The 21,021-nt window shown below is 43.2% G+C and overlaps 1 protein-coding gene across 1 annotated transcript in view; it reads left to right on the forward strand.

The window, feature by feature from the left end:
- Positions 1-5,732: 5,732 nt before the first annotated feature.
- The window catches only part of TRIM71 (tripartite motif containing 71), a 94,534-nt gene continuing 79,245 nt past the window's right edge, over positions 5,733-21,021 (forward strand). The window contains exon 1 of the mRNA XM_048838663.2: positions 5,733-7,320. Coding sequence (XP_048694620.2) covers positions 6,445-7,320 — 876 coding nt within the window. The 5' untranslated portion in view covers positions 5,733-6,444. The remainder of the gene's footprint in view (positions 7,321-21,021) is intronic.

Here is a 21,021-nt window from a genome sequence, read left to right on the forward strand (position 1 = left end):
TGGGGGGAAGGCTCTGCCTCCCCAGCCATCCCTCTTTCCCAGCTTGCAGCCTAGCTTTCCCACAAACAGATCCCAAAGCCAGCTAAATCCACCATAGAGTCTTGGGGACTTGGATGAATCATGATGAGTAGACAGTTCCTGCAGATTCAGGAGAATTATGTTATGTAGGCAGCACTTGCCCTTTCTCTGCCCTCTAAGTCAGGATCCCTTGGATCTTATAAAGGTAATTGGAAAGTCACTTAGGGAAGTATCGCAGAGAAATATGGAGAAAGTTTGGTTTATTACTGTACTTGCTCATGGATGGATATGTAGCTGAGCAAGAGTCAATGTACAGGTGGGGAAATCTTGTACTTTCTTAGCTGACACAGTATACTTGGAATCTGGGGTCGCTTTAGCAGTTGTGAGGATCAAGCCCGAAAGAGATCAAACCAGAATTGATTTGGCTGGATTTAGATGGTGCAGCTGGGACTATCGGTTATTCAAATGGTGTGCAAGCCAAACAGAGACAAGATACTTTTCATGGTATTGTGCATTGTATCAGCCACAACCATAAGCTAGCTATTTTGGATCTCAAAAATATTATCCCTGTCTAGAGTTAATTTTGAAATATGGTGTCATATTTTATTATTTAAATCCCAAAAGATGATGCCAACTTTGAGCGCTTGCTGAGGCCTTTGGAAACAGATATTTTGGATTTAACCACCAAGTATACTTGGTTGTTAGAGCACTGAAGGAAATGATAAAAAGCTATGGTTTGTCCATCACTTATTTGTAATAAAGTGAGTCAGGGGCATTCTTAAGGAGATCAAGACAAGCAGGTTTGTGGGCACATTGTGTTTTATGATGGACTTATTCACCAGGAGAGGATCTTGTGTTGCGTGAGGCTGTGCAAAAGCTAAAAACTAATATGCTAGAACTCAAAGCAGTGAAAGGCAACCCTGCCTTTTATGTCTACAATCTTATCTCCAGAGATAGATAATTTGACAGGGTAAACATTTCTGGGTCTTTGGAGGTAGAGATGCAAAAAACAAAAACAAAACCAACCATCAGATCAGTATGCTTGTAGCTGTCAATGCACATACAGAGATCAGATTCCCCAGGCTACAGCAATTACCATGTACATGGTTTCAGTGCTTTGACTCTATATACTGCCTTGTTGATAAAATAAGAATTGGTCCAGTATGGCAGTGTACAAATTAACAATCAGCTGGACTGCTTTACATAGGTGTTGAAGGAGGAGGAAAAGGAGAGCTCCCTATATCAGTGGTTGCTTCTAAAATTACAGTTAAATGCTACCAAATCCACAACAAATTACAGTGCACATTCATGTTTACAAAAGCTTTTAACCAGCAGGTAATCTGCTTTTCAGGATGTATTAGAATACAATAATAATTGTCCTGTAACACTTCAGTGTTAGAACATGGGCTTTCCATGATGACATTAATCAAAACAAGCCTCCACATATATATTGGCAAAAGCATGCTCCAAGATGTGATGCAGATTCTAGTGAATAGCTCAAGTGCAGTTGCTTTCCAGCCCCATCATGCTATTCTCCACTGGTTTGAAGAGGGACCGGAACAAAACATTCATAGACACAGTTATGATGAGCACAGGGAGACAGCACTAATGGAGGACTAGACAAGTGCTATTGTCAGATATAGATTTCCAACTGAATGGACATTAACTCTAATATTGTTTAGGTATTAGAATTTGTACTTTAATTCAAAATAAATTATTTCGTAGTCTCAATTCTAACTCATGGTCTCAAACTAGCATTGGTAATGATGTTTTAATTTATATTTAAGTCAGGACAAAATAAAATTTAAGTCCAAGTGTGAGTCAAACACATTAAAAGAAAAAGAAAAAAAAAAGGGGGGGGGGGAACACTTGCACAATAGTCCAAAAGAGAATTAGCAGAATGCAGAGAAACATTACTAGACAAACACAGAAGCATCAATATTTCGTTTTAGCTTACAGAAGAGAATGAGACTATGGCCTGAAAATTAGGACAATTTTCACAAGCAAATTTTAATTACCTGCCCATGAAAAAATTAATAGAAAAGTGTTTCTAATCATGTTTTCTACCCATGAAAGTGGAAGTTCGTAGGCTGCACCCATCACCTTTAGACTATTACATCCACTTTTGCAAGATGAGGGTTTTAGTGAACAGTAGATGATTTAACACATTAGGGGGAGGAAATGTTTTTTAACGTAACAAAATTTTGCTGATTCAAAAATGTGGGGGCAAGCACGTTCAGCAGAAGAATCCATTAAGCTATTAGCTGTGCAGTTAAAGATAGATGAGGTGTATATGAATGATCAGTTAGCTAATACTGGTGTGTGGATCTGACCACTTTTAGAACTAAATGCAAAACTAAGTTTAGCTTTACTTCAATATGTTTTTTTGGACTCAAAATAAAAACCCACCCGTAATCAAAACAAGTAACTTGATCTGATCTTTAAAGGGTGAGGGGGAGGTAGAATTTCAATGTAAAAAAACCACTGTAGGTGTTCAGCTCTGAAGGTGATGGTTGTGGCATATGAAACGCTGTAGATAGCTAATTGTTTACAGCAGTTTACAAGCTCTGTTGCTGAAACAGGAAGAAACTGTGTGCTGTAAGGCTTAGAAGGTTTAGCACAAATACAGTGGATCTTATAAGTGCTGAGGAGCTTACAGAATGTGTGTGAAACACCGGGACCCTAGCAGAGGCACTTGGAGCATGGAGGGGCAAAATTCCTTTGTTCGAGTTTGTTAGCTGAAAAAGCCAAATAGTGTCACCATGCACCGCAGGGGTGTATGCTGTACATGGAAATAGTCCACCTTGGAAATTCTGTCTGATTAGATGATTATTTCTGAATGAAGAAGCTGACAAGATCCGCTGAGGAAGCTGGTGGAAGCTCTTATCTGAGCAACCAAGTGACCATGTTTGCACGTGTTAGCTGTTTGGTGAGCCACTGCACCTTGCAGTATGAATCAGCCAACTAGCTCTACATTAAACAGAAAAAGCTCCCCAGTAGTAGAGTCCTCTGCCGGTCCAGTAGACCTAAGCTTGTTCACATTTTGGGAGACACAACTGACTTTCAGATAACAGAATTCTGGTTAACCAGACTTCAGATAATAGAAGTCTGACTGTGGCACAATGATTTTGTAATCTCCCCTGGTCAAGCCTGTAGTGCGTTTAACCTGTACACAATGGATAGCTTGGTATTTTTCCTTTTATTCCTTTGGGTGAAACAAAACAACAAAAACAGAATGAGGAAATTAAATGCAAAATGGATGTCTTCTACAGTATTACCTCAACCACATTGGACATTTGTAGTATGTAGTATAAATGTATATATCATCAGAAAGTGTGCTAGGTCCTTTAAAAATATGACAAATCCCTGCCCTAAAGATATTACAATCTAGGGCGATGATCCTGTAGTGTAAACATTTGTACCTATACATAAATAAATGCACGTGAGCAGTCCCATCAACTTTACAGCCCACTCCCATAGTCTGATCTGTATGTGTGGACTTTTATGTTCTCAGGGAGTCCTACTCTTGTCAATGAGACTGTGCAAGAGAAAAGGTCCTCATTTGCAAATCTCTTTGCAGCATCCGGGACCATACAGAGTAAGGCCCCTGTTCTCCAAATACTTAAACATGTGCTTACTTCTTGGCACAAAAGGAAAGCATGTGAATAAATATTTGCAGGACAGAGCTAAAAGAGGAGGAAGAATGATATACAGTCCTTTTACCCTGTTTTTCTTTTTCCTGTTTTGCTCATTTATTTTATTAGCTTTTGCCTTTTAGCTGTTTGTTTCATACCCTATTTATGTCATGTTTTGACAGTTTGAGCACTTTCCTCATATTTTCATTTATATCTTTCTACCCTTTCGGGCTTTGTAGCTCATTTCTAACTCTAACCCTACCTCATTTTCATTTTTTAAGTCTCTTCAGTAGTTTCTGTTTCCCTTATTATTTCTAAAACATCATGTATCTGTTCATGTATGGTGCATTAAAGAACACCATATATACAGAGGATAGGCAACCTAGCTGAGTTAACAGTGAGGCAGCAACTTTAACTCTTGGAATTTCCTGCCTTTTGAGAGCTTGGTTAAAACACTAAACCTTTATTTAAAAAAAATTATTCTGCAATCTTAATATTACATTAAGGCTAGCTTTGTGTATTTACTTATCTTCTTAAAGAGCTCTTAAATACTAATCCTAGAATCCTTTCACCCACCCATTACATTTTGATACAGGATTTCTTGTTGTTTTAATTTTAAACTGGATCACAGATATGGGGGTTTAGTCAATAAATAGTTGTCCAGGACATAACAAGAGGTGTTATTTAAACTGAGTGATTTAAGGCTTAGAACTATATTTTTAATTAGATGTTTTCAAAATTTAATCAAAGTTGTATAATTGTCCTCGCAATAGGTTTTAACATCAAGTCGCTCCTTCTTTACAAATGAGAATCACATGATTACACGTATAAAAGACAAAAAGTAAAATAATTACAATTCGTACATGTTAAACGTATCTCGCAGTTATAAAAGGACTAATTAATATAAAGACGGTCAGACAAAGCATTGGAATGCTTAAAATACTATAAGCAGCCCTCGCAGTCTTAAAAAGCCGAATTACTAGAAGATTCAGGAATCCACGGCTGCTAGGGCAAGAGGCAGCACAGAAAAGCCAGCAATAGTAAGAGGGTTAATGTTTCCTGTTTGCCTTTAGACCCCCCTCCCCCTAGCCACCCCCTCAGAGCTCAGGCGGAAGTGAGTTCGCTCCTTTGGAGATTAAAAGGATTCCGAACTCTGATCAGTTTCAATAACAGGCGTCCAGAGAGAGGGAAAAGGAGAGGGCGCGTACCCAAAGCACGAGCTGCCCGGAGCCCCTGCAAAAGCCATGCTCTCAAACTCAACCTGAGGGGAAAGCAACCACTCCAAACCCCCACCGCGACAAAGAGGGGAAGGGGAGAAGCCACCCATTCCCCCCCCCCGTGCGATGGCTCTGCTGGAATCCAACATTATCTGTATCACTTGGGATTCTGCTGCTGCTGAGTGAGTAATTGCCTTTGCTGCCGCTGTTGCTAATTCAAACCCGGTGCCAATTGCTCGTGGATTTGGTCGTGCAAATTGCGGGGGAAGCTGTTTTTTTTTTTTTTTTTTTACTTTTGTTTCCTAATAAAACACCACACGAAGAGGCGAGATGACAAAGGAAATGTGATCCCAGTCGTTGCAGAGGCTCAGGCAGGCGAGCGAGCGAGCACCGGAGAGGAGGGGGGTGAGCGTGGGACTCTCGGATAGCATTGCACAGCGGCTCCAATTTGTGCAAGCGAATATAATACACCCCCCATGAATAATTCAGGGCGGCCGGCGGGGACCTGCCGCTGCTACTCTACCCGGCGGCTACCGCTGCTGCTACAGCGTGTGCAAGCCACCCCGAGCCTGCCCGGGCTGCGAGTCTAGAGGGGAGACCGCGTGCTGGAGCGAGCCGGTCTGGGGCTGACCCGGAGCGGGAGCAGAGCCAGCCCAGGGGAGCGTGCGGGCAGCGGCTCGGAGCGATCCAGGGCTGGGGAGAACGCGCTTAGCGGGGCCGCGGAGCATCGAAGCGATCTCGCTGCAGTGTTGGGTGCCTCTCTTTATTGCATCCCGCCAGCCTGAGTGTCTCCCGGGGCGGGGGGGGTCCGGCACCAACACCGCCCTCCATCCCCATCCCCCAGTCATGCGGTGGTGGAGCAGGCGTCGGCGGGGGAGGACTGGAGCCGGAGGAGTCTGCTTGTCCACTGTGTTTCAGTGTCTCTGCCTCTCCTAGAGCTGGACTGAGCCGCAAAAGGGGGAAAACCGAAACAAAATATTTCTCTCCTTCCTCTTCCCCCCCCCTCCCCAACGAGAGGAGCTAAATTGTAAGCCCTTTGCCTCGCCGCCCAGCAGCCCCTCAGGGTCGGGGGGGGGCTTGCCCCGCAGACCCCCCGACGCTATTCTCCCGCTGCTGCGGAAATCGGAGCCGAACCTCCCGCAGCGCTCGGTCCAGTTCACACTGGATTGGGGGGGAGGGAGATTACAGGAGTGGCGCCCATGCACTTGAAGAAGAACATAGTCACCAACCACGTTGTCGAACTGCCCATCCCGGGGGAAACAGGCAGAGACTCTGTGTCAGCCAGTGACTAGTTTTGGGGACTCGATACAATTTGTCCAATGCGAACCGGGATTGGAAGCTAAGTACGGGTAGGGAAGGCGGACTCCACTGGCAAGCAGCGAACGGGACAACCGCACCCAGCGCCCCCCACCTTCCCCGGGGGCGAGGCGCTCCGAGGACCCGGCTTCCTGCAGACACCGACTAATAATCGATGCCAGGCGATTTGCAACCCGGCTCCTCCATGAGTCCCTGCTGCTGAGGCGCTTGCACCCCGCGGCTCGTGCCCCCGCCCCCGGCAGCCAGGCCGCTTGCAAATGGCTTCGTTTCCCGAGGCGGACTTCCAGCTATGCCCGCTGTGCAAGGAGATGTGCGGCTCGCCGGCTCCCATCTCCTCCAACTCCTCCACCTCCTCCTCCTCCTCGCAGACCTCCAACTCCTCCTCGGCGGGCGGCTCGTCCTGCGCCCCGTCCCGCCGCCTGCACGTCCTGCCCTGCCTGCACGCCTTCTGCCGCCAGTGCCTGGAGGCGCAGCGCCAGCACCCGGGCGCGGGGGACGCGCTCAAGCTGCGCTGCCCCATCTGCGACCAGAAGGTGGTGATCTCGGAGCCCTCGGGCATGGACGCGCTGCCCTCCTCCAACTTCCTCCTCAGCAACCTGCTGGACGTGGTGGTGGTGGCGGCCGCCGCCGCCGAGGAGCAGAAGAACAACGGCCGCGGGGGAGGCGGCGGCGGCGGCAACAACCGGCACCACCACCCCCGGCAGCAGCAGCAGCAGCACCGCCCGGCCGGCAGCGGCTCCGCCGCCGCCGCCGCCGCCGCCGCCGCCTCTGCGGCCGCCCAGTCCCCGTCAGCCTCCGGCGGGGGCGGCTCGTCCTCGCTGCTGCTCCGGCGGCCGCACAGCCGGCAGGGCGAGCCCCGCTGCAGCTCCTGCGACGAGGGCAACGCGGCCAGCTCCCGCTGCCTGGACTGCCAGGAGCACCTGTGCGACAACTGCGTGCGGGCGCACCAGCGCGTCCGCCTCACCAAGGACCACTTCATCGAGCGCTTCGGCGGGGCGCCCGGCGCCGCCGCCGCCGCCCCCGGGCCGGCCGCCCCGCTCGCCCTGGGCCAGCCGTACCCCGCCACGCCCTACAGCATCCTCGCCTCCGTCTTCCCGGACCGGGCCAGCTACTGCCAGCACCACGACGACGAGGTGAGCAACCCGCCCGCGCCAGTTCCGCCCCCCGGCGTCGGCCGGCCGGCCGGGATTTCACTCCCCTCGGGGCTGCCCCTTCCCGCGCGCCCCGTCCCCCACCTCCCTCCGCTCCCGGAGCTGTCCGCGCTCCCCCGCCTGAGAAGCCTCCCCCCGGGCTGACGCCCGCTCGCCCTTCTGCCTCGGGCCCCTTCTCCCAGCTCTTCCCGTCGGGTGCCATGGAGTCCCTTCGCCCTTCTGGGGCTCCAGGCTACCGCCGCCTGCACCCGGAGAGGGCTGGCGGCGGCTACTCTGCCCGTGCCTGGATTCTGTTCGCCCCAGCCGGCGGCTCCTCTTGAGTCCTCTCCCTTCGGCTAGCGATCGCTGATAGCCCTGGGAAATCGAGCCGGAAATATTCGAGGGGGTGGGAGGGAGCTGGTTAGCGTGTCTTAATTTTCCTGTCAGAAACAGAAGTGTAACATCAGAGTGTCTTTTGTGTAACGCTGGCTGTGGTAACCTGGGAGAGGATATTTGCGTTCAGAACAAGCACTTCCGAATGGGCCTGAAAGCCGGATAAGCTTTTAAAAGTTCTTTCCCAGAAACCGGTTTAGTGGTTGGCAGGGAGAATGTGCTGGTTTGCTTCAGACTGTCCTGTTTGGGAGGCTTCCCATCTCAACTGCACTCTCCTGCCTTAATCAAAGGGGGGAGGGAGGGAGGAAGAGAGGAGTTCTAAACCTTTTTCCACTTCCATTTGGTTTCAGTTGGAGATTGTTTCTTGTCCCCATGAATGTGGTTTCTTTTTTTTTCTTGATTGTCTAAGAGCACTAATCTATAAACTTACTGTTTCATTGGCTCTGCACTGCTAGAAGACCAACCAGTGTTCTTAACAGTTCACTTGGTATTGTAAATATAAATATTTCAGAGGAAGAAGTATTGACTTCAGAGATCTAACACCTATTTTTGCTAACCAAAAAGTACTGTAGGTGAAAAATTGTCATTGGGTTTCATTGCTTACTTCAAAAGATGGTTGTGCATTTTTTAAATTCTTGTTTTTCTATGGTGGAGAAATTAGTACACCTAGACAAAGAGTATGATTGTGAATCTGCCTTCTGGTCAGACCTGTGAGATAGGGAATGTGTATAGCTTTTCTGTGTGTGTGTGTGTGTTAAATATGCATATGTAGCCCTGTCTGTCCCAGGATATTAGAGACACAAGGTGAGTGAGAGTGTTTTATTGGGCCAACTTCTGTTGGTCTCTCTCACCCACCTTGTCTCATTTACTTTTTTGTGGAGAAGAGGGGTGGTTGTGGGGGGAGGGATGTATGCTTTCCACAGCACAAACTACTTTTATAGACTTAAATAGTTTGGGTAACGGATTTCCCCTAAAACTTGAATGCACATATAGTGAAATTAGAAACAGTCTTAAAGAGTCCCTGAATCTCAAGTTTATAGCTGATCAAAATTTTGGAATACATGGTAAACTGGCTTGAGGGGATGGGGAATCGTTATATACTTTTTTCAAAAGTTTAAAAACCAAATAACATGTAGAACTGTATTTTTAAAGATTTGAAGAGGTTTGTTGGAATGCAGAGAACAATTACAAAAAGAAAAGGAGGACTTGTGGCACCTTAGAGACTAACAAATTTATTTGAGCATAAGCTTTCGTGAGCTACAGCTCACTTCATCGGATGCAATGTGAGCTGTAGCTCACGAAAGCTTATGCTCAAATAAATTTGTTAGTCTCTAAGGTGCCACAAGTCCTCCTTTTCTTTTTGCGAATACAGACTATTCTGAAACCAGAGAATATTTAGATAGTCAAGTTTACTGTACTTAAGTCCTGACAGTAAGGAATCTTACTTCTGGAGTTAAGTATTCATTTTGATGGTGTTAACAGTAAAGAGGACAGACTTGTCTACAAGATATTGGTGTAGCATTAGCAATGCTCTGAATACTCCATTGTAGAAGTAGAAAACCATTAAAAGGTGTTGGAAGAAGACAATATGATGTAGCGGGAAAAATAAACTTTCAAAGGAAGTAATCAGTTTTGGCAAATGTGTTCATACTTGTCTACATACTCCTGGTTAAGATTATAGCTATATATTTGTATTACAAAGGAGTTTTGATATTACCAAACTAATTTTTTTAAAATAATATAGTTATTTTTGACTATAGTTTCTTAAAGACGTTAGTTGTGAAGACACACATTTTTCAACATATAGCTGAAATGTCTGTCTGTCCTAAAATAGTGACAATGTGTCAGTTTGGACTGACTTAACTTAAAATTGGAAAATGGCACTCCTCTCTTTCCCTTTCCTCTTTAGAGCTTAGCATGATGCCTCAGTGGAATTTTCCATTAACTTCATTGTTCAGGATGATTTACTCCCTTCTAGTTATTTTTTTTGTTGATTCTGTACTACTTTTGGAGATAAGATCCCTGCCTGAAGACTGAATGAGTGCAAAAAAATTCCATGGACGCTGCTGAATAAATATCTTTTCAGTTGGTTGAAAAACTGGATGCATTAGGAAGTGTTAGTTCTATTTTGTAGCGACAACTAGGCTACTAGAGTTTTATGCCAATGTAATTCTGATTGATTTGTTTTCTAGTTCAGCTTTTTGATAAGGTTGTTAGAGGAGCAAAGAACAGAATATTTAAATTTAATAGAATGAGTGTTTTAGAAAGGCATGCATGTTCTGGAGAAGGGGGAGGGACAATGAGCGGAAATGCAAAAATCTCCTCATTAGCACTTGGACCTCCTGTAGTGCTTGCAAAATTCTTCTGTCTACTAGTGGATGTCCTAAATAACAAATGTAACTATCAGTGTAAAATCCAGAATGGGGTAGACGATTACCCTTTGAAACAATACTTGTTCAGCATGAAGGGCCAGATATTTTTAAAGGAAGGAAATTTGGCCCATAGTGCTTTAGTTTAGAACAGACTTATTGGATGTCTGGTGATAACTGTAGTGAAATTCATTCACTCTTTTAAGTGTTCTTAAAGTTCTTTGTCACAATTTCCTACCAAAGCACAACCACATGCAGTAAGACTATGACAAGAGTGGTGTTACAGTTTTCAAAGTGTGTGCTCCGTACTCTCCAGCAACCAGCTAAGGGCAGTTCAGGAGCTGGAGCTCCCACTTAATACAGGTTAAATTCCAAGGGAGGAGTAAGCCATCTTGCATTCTTCTTCTTTTTATTTTAGATGTATGTGTTTTCTACATAAAAACGTTTTCTGGGGTACTTTTTAAAGTTTATTACATGAGCAATGGAGCTCCTCCTGTGATGGTCATCCTCTTCTATAAAACTTCACTCTGACTTCTTTGTAAAATGGCAAATGTTTCATTTACATTACAGCTTCAAATATAGATCTGTGAAATTTAGTAATATATTTGTAGCATTTCATTATTGAAGTACTAATTGATGGCCACGTAGTGGTGGTGGTATATTAACTGATGTACATCTGGTGTCTGATAAATGAATAAGTACTTTGAAAATACTAAGACCATCCTCTGGCAGAAACCTCCTAATTGTTCTACAGAAACATAACTGACCAAGAAGTAAAGATCTGTGGTAGCAAAACTATACTGCATGGGGAAGAGTGGATGAGAAATGGTGAGAATTGTCATCTTGTTAACAAAATGCATTGTTAAATGAGGGGTTTTTACTTTTAGGAGCCTCTAATGGAAAAACAGCCTTCCCTGAGCCACTATTTAAACACTCCACTAAAAAGAAAATATTCATTCAAATAGCTAATAATGTAACTAACAAAAGCCAAGAAACTCCAAAGGAAGGCTGGAGTGGCAGCTTCAGCTTGGAATCTTCTTGCTCTAACAGTAGTTTAAAACATAAGTACATGTGCATTAATGTTAGGAGAGGATAGAGGTGAGTGTTATGGATAGTTACTTGTTCACAGCTTCAGAATTGAAGTTCCCAGGTTCCTTGGAACTGGAAGTTAAAGTTACAACAGGATCAACATAGTCATTCAGCCTTTTACTGTAGATACATGAAGTTTCTTGTAGTCTGTTTGGGAGGGTCTCTTTAGATAAGTTGGGTTTTGTTCTGCTGTATACTGTTGATGCTCAGACTACACAGCTGTGTTGTATGCTATGACTATTTCTATACAAAGTTATTGATAGGGCGCTACCAAATTTATGGCCATGAAAAACACATCATGGACTGTGAAATCTGGTCTTGTGTGTTTTTACCATATGCTATACAGATTTCAAGGTGGAGTCCAGTGTTTCTCAAACTGGGGGACCTGCCCCAAAAGGGCATTGCAAGGTTACTTTGGGGTGGGTGGGAAAGGAAGGGGTGTCGTGGTATTGCAAGGCAGTTGGGCAGTAGCTGCTGACTGAGGGCCCAGCACTGCAGGCAGTAGCATAAAAGTAAGGGTGGCAATACTGTATCATGCCATTCTTAGGCCTGGTCTACCCTTTTTTTGCGGCGGGGGGGAATCGGCCTAAGATACGTTGACTTCAGCTATGCTATTCTCGTAGCTGAAGTCAGCGTATCTTAGGTCAACTTACCTCGCATCCTCATGGCGCAGGGTCGACTGCCACCGCTCCCCCGTTGACTCTGCTTCCACCTCTTGCCACGGTGGAGTACAGGAGTCGAAGGCAGAGCGATCGGGGATTTATCGAGTCTACACTAGATGCGATAAATTGATCCCCGATAGATCGATCACTACCCGCCAATCTGGCGAGTAGCGTAGCCGTACCCTTACTTATGTGCTGCTGCTGGCAGTAGTGCTGCCTTCAGAGCTGGACTCCTGGCCAGCAACCACTGCTCCAGTGCAGAAGTAAGGGTCGCAGTACCAGCCTCCCCCTACAATATCCTTGTGACCCCCACACAACTCCTTTTTGGGTCAGGAGTTACAACACTGTGAAATTTCAGGTTTAAATAGCTGAAATCGTGAAATTTATTATTTTAAAAATCCTATGATCGTGAAATTGACCAAAATGGACCCTGAATTTGGTAGTGCTCTAGTTATTGACAATTCAGTGAGACTTTATGGCAACACTGAAAATTGCATAGAGCCCCATTTTCTTTAATGTTTTAATATGATAATGTTGCACTTAAGAAAAATGAAGCAAACTGGGCTTTAATCTTGTTTATGTAGACTATTTCTGTTCAGGACTAAGGGCTTGTCTAGATGGGAAGTTAAGCCAAATTAACTGCAGATGTGAATTTAAAGTGCATCAAATCCCTGTGTGGATGCCTTCTTTCAAAAGTAAAGTGGCCTTTGTGAATTAAGCTAAACAAGTGAACTAAAACCACTTTCTTTCACAATAAAGTGTTCATGTAGGGGTTTAATGTGCTTTGCTCTGTAAAGTGCCTTGAGATTTGTGGCTGAAAGATGCTATGTAAAAACCTAATATTAAGCAAAATTTAGTGTCTGGGTTTGTTGACAATATCTACAATATGAAATTTGAAGAATTTCTTAGCAATAGTAGTTTTGAGCATTACTGTAATGGTAAATGCTGCACACAGATGCATCTTTATTAAACATGGCTCTACTCCAAGAACTAACTTTTAAAAAGGCATTGTGGGATTCAGAGTTTGGGTCCCAATGATAACTGTATCAAGTGAGCCCAGCTGATATTCCTTAGTTCGCCTGGTATTTAAGTGATCTTTTAATTTTTCTTTCACATAATTGACAGTTGTTAAAGTTCTGCACCTCAGATGAGGATCTTGGTTATGTTTGAGCTCTCCGTTGTCTCCTAGGATTTGCAGAGGGCTAACTAACTGTCACTTAAACAATTCTCATGAAACACAGAATGAAATGGTAACCACATCTCCCTCTTAAAGGGTGTCTACACCAGGGTTTTTTTTTCATGCACAAAATTTTCAATCCCTGCTACCACCAATTCAGTTGTGTTGCTGGTAATGATAGGCGCGTTAGTGTAGACAGAATATCATCAATTGCCAGGAGCCATCTACATTAGTGTCCCCATTATTACTGACTTTGTTGCTGTCACTGGCTCAGCTCCATTTGAAAATGGGACCAGGGGGCAGGGGGAGAGAGGGGGAAGCCTAGTTTAGTCAAGGTCTTTGCAATGTTGACTCTTCGATGATCAGAGGTGCCTTAAGCAATAAAACAAATTTAGCAATATGATTCTGATAAAAGAAAAATGGATTTTTTGAGTAAGATCCTATTTTAAATTTGCAGTTGAACACTTTACTTTCTGTAGTCTAACAATCATGTTTTTTTTTTATTTTAAGACTCTCTTCCCAGACTTTTCTACATAGGAAGTTACTCCAAATTTACTAAAGATGTGACTTTTAAGCGCATTTAAACTCCTGTGTGAACACTTTCTTTCAGAAGAAAGTTATTTTAGTTCACTTCAGCATAATTCACAAAGGCCACCTTACTTTTGAATGAGGGCATCCACACAAGTGTTTTGTTGTTTTTTAAATTCACACCTGGAGTTAATTTGGCTTGTCTTCCTGTGTAGACATGCCCTTAGTCCTGAACAGAAATAGTCTATATAACACGATTATAGTCCACTAGGGGTGAATTGTTTTTGTTGCTCAATACGTACTTTAATTTAGAAGAGTATTAAACCAGGACACTATGTAGCCTATTCTCTGTCCTCCCAGTGCACATGTTTAGAGCAGTGCAAACCCTTTTCATTTTAGGAGTGTAGAAGTAAATATCTTCAGCCATCTAGCTTTTGTAACAATGCACAAATTTTACTTGTTTGATGCAAAATAGTGCTCTGATATTACAGTGAAAGAATCCTCTGTTTCTGAGGATTATATGGATATGTATTGGACTGGTGTATTGCTTGCTGATTCTTCCAGAAGTTTCTCTGGTCCCGAACTTTTCATATCTAACATACAGTGACTTCAAATGTATCTTGTGTTTTAAACATCAGAGGGGTAGCTGTGTTAGTCTGTATCCACAAAAACAACGAGGAGTCTGGTGGCACCTTAAAGACTAACCGATTTATTTGGGCATAAGGTTTCATGGGTAAAAAACCCACTTCTTCAGATGCATGCTCCTCATTGTTTTTGTTTTAAACATGTAGTTTTTCCTCTTTTATGCTTCATCACACAGAGATTCTTACTTTTTACTAATAGTGTTTTTTGGTGTTTAACGTGACCAGTTTGCATTCCTTGTTATGGTAGCAAGCACCATACAATCTTTGCCCAAACATTCCTACAGCATTTTTGGCTAAACAAACTAGAAATCTTATTATTCTGGTGTCAGTAAATTCTGACATCACTACTTTATTTGCCTAATTAAGCATGACTTCAGACAGTTTCCACTGAAACAAAACTTGAAGAAACTCAAAGTCCCTGAAACTGTTTAGATAAGTGCTTTTTTGTGTGTTGGTGGTTGTGTGTTTTTTGTTTTTCTTTAATTAAAAAAAAAAAGCCTAGTCTGTCTCTTTTTTAGAAGTTGGCAACACTGGCTAGAAATTATATGCAGACTAAACTATAAATTGCTGAGTATGTAATAGATTACACGAAAAACACAGTGAAGACATGCATATTGTGTGCATGTACAAGCTGCTCGTTGGTGTATATTGAAATTTTGCTTCTCTGGCAATACTGAAATTATGCAGATCTCAAGAGATCAAAAATCATGAGTCAGACCCCCAAAATCATGCTTTTATTTTCTTTTGTTAAAATTATATTGTGGGCTTTTTAGTCTCTTGAATTTTTTAAAAATTCTGTTGGGTGTATGCGAGAGAGTTAGTGTTGCTCTTCTCACAAGTGTATTGGGAAAGGTGATTTTTGGCCCTGCTAAAGGAGCTCTCACCCCCATTGCCTGCCCAGCAATTAATCCTGTCCCCCATTCTTTCTCAGTTCAGTCCCCAGCCTGATCACTGCTCCTCTTAGGGTTCTTCGGGTGCAGAAGGGGAGGAGGAGGAGGCGGCACTGTCCTGTTCACATCCCTCCAAGGAGGGGAAGAGGGAGTGGAGCTCTGCTGAGCTGCTGGTTTGTTCTCCCAAGAGGAAGCAAAGGGGAGAGACTGCCAGCTTCCAGCAGGGCTGAATTTCGCATGGGGTTGGAACTTCTCTTGTCATGGGGAGACCAACTCCTGCACTCTCAGAAATCCTGTTGCTTGTGATGGCTAGCAGTACATATCCTATGCTAGATGGACAATGCCAGGTGACATCATAACTGATGCGTACATGGATAAGATTTAAGGGGTCATCTACTGTCTGGGCCTCAGTGTGCCATGACTGTTTTTAACACAATAATTATTTAGAATCTTTGTTTTAAAAAATCTCAGTGTATTTGTAAAACGTCTTTTAAATATTTTGATCAGTTATACAATGACAATAAAATAAAATTAATGTATTCTGATTTAAACAATCATAACTGCAAGTAGCTAGGTGTAATTTGTTTCCCTGGGCTCTTCCACGCCTCCCTTTCTCCTGCTACCATGACCCTCTGTTCCTTTCATAGGGATGAAAACAGGGCAGTGGCAAGGACAGGTCTGGTCCTCCAGAGGGTCTCTTGCCCACAGCTGGGCACCCCTGTTTTCAAACCAACTCTGAAAATCACTGGAACAAAGGAGATTTTTGCATTTTCTCAAGAGCTGCTGCTATGGGCTCCAAAACTGTGTGACTCACAGTTAATTTGCAAGGAGTTGGCAACAGTAATATCAACACTGAGAACTCCTGTCTGCTTCAGTACTATTTAACATTAAAACCTGTTTCAGAGGAACAGCCGTGTTAGTCTGTATTCGCAAAAAGAAAAGGAGTACTTGTGGCACCTTAGAGACTAACCAATTTATTTGAGCATGAGCTTTCGTGAGCCACAGCTCACTTCATCAGATGTTTACCGTGGAAACTGCAGCAGACTTTATATACACACAGAAATCATGAAACAATACCTCCTCCCACCCCACTGTCCTGCTGGTAATAGCTTATCTAAAGTGATCAACAGGTGGGCCATTTCCAGCACAAATCCAGGTTTTCTCACCCTCCACCCCCCCACACAAATTCACTCTCCTGCTGGTGCTAGCCCATCCAAAGTGACAACTCTTTACATAATCAAGTCGGGCTATTTCCTGCATAGATCAAGGTTTTCTCACATCCTCCCCCCCATACACACACAAACTCACTCTCCTGCTGGTAATAGCTCATCCAAACTGACCATTCTCCAAGTTTAAATCCAAGTTAAACCAGAACATCTGGGGGGGAGTGGGTAGGAAAAAACAAGGGGAAATAGGCTACCTTGCATAATGACTTAGCCACTCCCAGTCTCTATTTAAGCCTAAATTAATAGTATCCAATTTGCAAATGAATTCCAATTCAGCAGTTTCTCGCTGGAGTCTGGATTTGAAGTTTTTTTGTTTTAAGATAGCGACCTTCATGTCTGTGATTGTCTGTGAACCTGTGAGTTCAAATGCCTTTACAATTCTTTTTCTTCTCTTCAAAAGAGAAATGAAGAGGTGTCAGAACTGTGGATTTTGTGGGGGGTAGGGGTGTTTTGTTTTTTTTTTGGCTGTAGCAGTTAGATCTTGTATTGCATTACAGTTTTCCTTTCTAAAGGCTGATTGATATTATATATATATCAAACTAGAAAATTCAAATGTACCTGCATCTGCTACATTAACAGCTTAATGCCTTTTTAAACTTTTGCTAGCTGGTTGTCGTGTAACTTGGGCTCCCCCTAGGACATACTACAACCAGCTAGCTTATGTTAAACTATGCCTATACTAGGTGCTAAGTTGTTTCAAATTTTACTTGAGTTAAAATAAATTTAAAAAACACTTTTTTCCTAGCCTACATAATGTCAAGAGTATATGATATTCAAATGGCTTTCTATGTTGCTGTTATGTAGGCCTGGCAATATTATATATATTTTTTTATTATTTGATGGATAATAGAGGCTTCTTATTAAGCAATTTTTAAAACATTTTTCTTAAATTCACAGTTGCAGGAAATTATGCAGGGGACAGACAATTTAATGATAGACATTGAGATTCCAAAACTTAAAACTTCATACATCATAATGCAAATTGTCCACATGACAAAATATACAAAGTAAATATCCTAAACTCAACAAATCATACCTATTTTACGATTAATTCACTAGTCCATTTCTAACCAGCCTAATTCAAAAGTCTACATCACTGGATTTTGACTAAGTTCTGAAGCAGCGTTTTTCTTACTTTGCCTAAATTTCTGTTTTATTATTGTTGGAAGGTGGTTGTTGTCAGTTTGTGTGTACAGTGAGATTGATGTGTACCAATTAAAAAATATGTAATCCTTCCAAGCCTACTGTTACTGCTTTTCTACCAGATCCATTGCTTATCTCTTTTCAAATACAATGCCCACACATGCTGATGAACTGCAGGAACTGTTACAGGGTTTTTTCCCCCTGCTCTTGAATGTGCAAAGTTTTAGGATTTTTGACTAGGATGACTGGCTAATGCAAGTAGACTTTTACCCCTTTATGTTTAGTTTTTTACTATCTAACACTATTATGCAGGTTAATTATAGCTACAAAGCTTCACATTCCCCCCCCCCCCCCCCAGTAGCTTTAAAATTCCTGAAAATAAATATTTATTAAAAAAAAAAAAAGACAGAACACTCCATCACCCTAGGAATCTTTAGAATATGCTGCACTAGAGAACCATTTGTTTGGTGCTGTAAAGTAAATTATGACTACATAATACAACCTACTATCATGTCAAGGAACCTACTAACATTGTTTTCGTACAATATGATTCTGTTTAGTAGTATGGATGGATTATGAGTAGCCACTGGACTAGTCAGTATTGGTCTGTCATGGGACAAGCTTAATATTTTTGTGATCTTCACCCATGTCATGTCGGGTAACTGGGTGCAGGGTGTTAGGATAAAGATTTTCTAGCACTTCTGTGTTGCAACTTTTACATGGTACTGGAAGTAAACTATATGCTTGCAAATAATCGAGCAAATGAAACCACCTGAATCCCTCACTGTGGAAGGGAACTTGTTAGAACTATTCTATATTGACTTTTAATATGCTCATTGATAGGGCCCTACCAAATTCACGGCCATGAAAAACGTGTCCCGGATCGTGAATCTGGTCGTTTGTGTGCTTTAACACTATACTATACAGATTTAATAGGGGAGACCAGCGTTTCTTAAATTGGTGGTCCTGACCCAAAAGGGAGTTGCAGGGGCGTTGCAAAGTTACTTTAGGGGGATCACGGTATTGTGACCTTTGCTTCTGCACTGCCTTCAGAGCTGGGTGGCTGGAGAGTGGCGGCTGTTGGCCGGGTCCCCAGCCTTGAAGGCAGTGCCATGCCAGCAGTAGTGCAGAAGTAAGGGTGGCAACACCATACAATACCGTCCTTACTTCTGTGCTGCTGCTGGTACTGCATTCAGAGCTGGGCCCCCGACCAGCAGCTGCCTCTCTCCGGCTGCCTAGCTCTGAATGCAGCGCCACTTCTAGCAGCAGTGCAGAAGTAAGCGTAGTAGTACCGCAACACACCCCTACCCCTCTTTACAATAACCTAGCAAACCCTGCCACAACAACTTTTTGGGTCAGGCTCCCTACAACTACAGCACCATGAAATTTCAGATTTAAATATCTGAAATAATGACAAGGAGTTCTTGTGGCACCTTAGAGACTAACCAATTTATTTGAGCATAATAAATTGGTTGGTCTCTAAGGTGCCACAAGTCCTCCTTTTCTTTTTGCAAATACAGACTAACATGGCTGCTACTCTGAAACCTGAAATAATGACATTTACTAATTTTAAAATCCTATGACCATTAAATTGACCAAAGTGGACCATGAATATGGTAGAGCCCTACTCATCACTGTAGCCTCTGAGCTTCCAGTAGTGAATTAAGGAACATGACTCTACATTTGTCGTGTGTATGTGTTCTCTCATCATCTCCCCAGAGGGGAAAGCATGTGCAGTGGAGTGTCTTGTTGGATAGGTGGGGTTGCTTCCTTTTCCCCCGAGGCCAGTGCTTCCAAGCGTTTTTGAAGAGCAAATGTTACTGCAGAGAAATTAGAGCAGAATCAAGGATGTCACTCGGGAATGGCACAGCTTTTTACAAGAAACTGTCTGGCAAGTTAGATCATTGAGCCTTATGCTACAGATCTATGTAATCGAGCTAAGTTGTGGGAGTAGATGAACAAAGTGGAAGCTAAATTATTCGTTCCAATGGATAACCGGGCCAAAATTTAAACCACAAATGGATGCGACCCCAATGCAACTCAAGAGAGCGATGGGCATTGTAGCGCTGATAAAAATTGTGCCTCTCAAATTAGAGCGTTGGCAAGCAATGAAAACTGAAGTGCACCTAACTTAAAAAATACTAAAGCACAAAGACTGAATACAAAGGCAAACAAATAGCAGATACCAGATTTGTTGACACATTTATTGGAAACAAACTGCAACATGACAAAAGCGCAAGGGGTTTGGCGTCACAAATGCAATTAAAAACAACATCTCTGAGACTGTAAACCCTTGGGAGGCCATGTAACATAAACCGTTGAGTAGAGGCAGAGAAGTTCTGTTGGAGCTAGGCATGGATGCTGCCCCTGATAGTAAGGAATCAGTCTGAAAACAGCAGTAACTACAAGAAACAATGCAAAATAACTACTGAACCATGAGAGCTTTGAAACTGCCTTAGTCCAAGGTTGGCGCCAATCTAATTTTAAATAGGAATGATTACAAGTGTCCTAATACTTGACTATTTTTGCTTTCCTTTGTAGTAAGTGTTTGCCTATGTGACAGAGCCATTGAAATTCAAAGGTGGTGGCTATTGACAAACCTTCACTAAGAAGCAGCACAATGTATCTCCTTTGTTAGACCTTCAGATCATCTATTCTAATCTCCATCTTATATGTCCCTATGTGGATTTATGTGAGTTGGCCATATTTAGTTTGTGGTGGCTTTTCTTTTTCCTGACTCATTAGCTACTGGTTTCCTTTTCAGGGACTATACAGAGATTCTTAGGGTATTTCTACACTGCAGTTAGACACCTGCAGCTGGCCCTTGCCAGCTGACTGAGGCTTGTGGAAGTTGGGTTCTTTAATTGCAGTGTAGACTTCTGGGTTCAGGCTGGAGCCCAGGTTCTAGAACCTTGCAAACTGGGAGGGTCCCTGAGCTCGGGCTGCAGCCTGAGACCCGAAGCCTACAGTGCAAACAGGCAGCCTGAGTCAGCTGGTATGGGCCAGCCACAGGGTTATGTGTGGTTTGTTTTGTTTTGTTTTTTGTTTTTTATTGCAGTGTAGAATACCCTCAGTGTAGAGAGGTGCTGATGAATGGCTGCAGGCAAGCTCATTTGCTTGGGGAAGGCTTCACACAGGTCTCATAGGTGCTAATTGTCATTATCTACGAAAATGAGCAATATTTCATCTTCAAACTGTATCCATTACAGGGCTTACTATAGTAGTGAGACCAACCATACCAAACAGCAGGATGTAGTGACCGAGTTAGATTTTTCAAAGGTATTTAGGTGCTGTCAAGGTTCCTTCCCCCCACCCTGAACTCTAGGGTACAGATGTGGGGACCTGCATGAAAACCCGCTTAAAGCTTATTTTTACCAGCTTAGGTTAAAACTTCCCCAAGGTACAAACTATTTTACCTTTTGACCTTGGACTTCATCGCTGCCACCACCAAGCGTCTAACAAATATATAATGGGGGAAGAGCCAACTTGGAAACATCTTTCCCCCCCAAAGCCTACACCCCCTTTCCTGGGGAAGGCTTGATGAAAATCCTCACCAATTTGCATAGGTGAACACAGACCCAAA

This window comes from Caretta caretta, chromosome 2, assembly GCF_965140235.1.
Source record: "Caretta caretta isolate rCarCar2 chromosome 2, rCarCar1.hap1, whole genome shotgun sequence".
In the NCBI taxonomy this organism is placed as follows: domain Eukaryota; kingdom Metazoa; phylum Chordata; order Testudines; family Cheloniidae; genus Caretta; species Caretta caretta.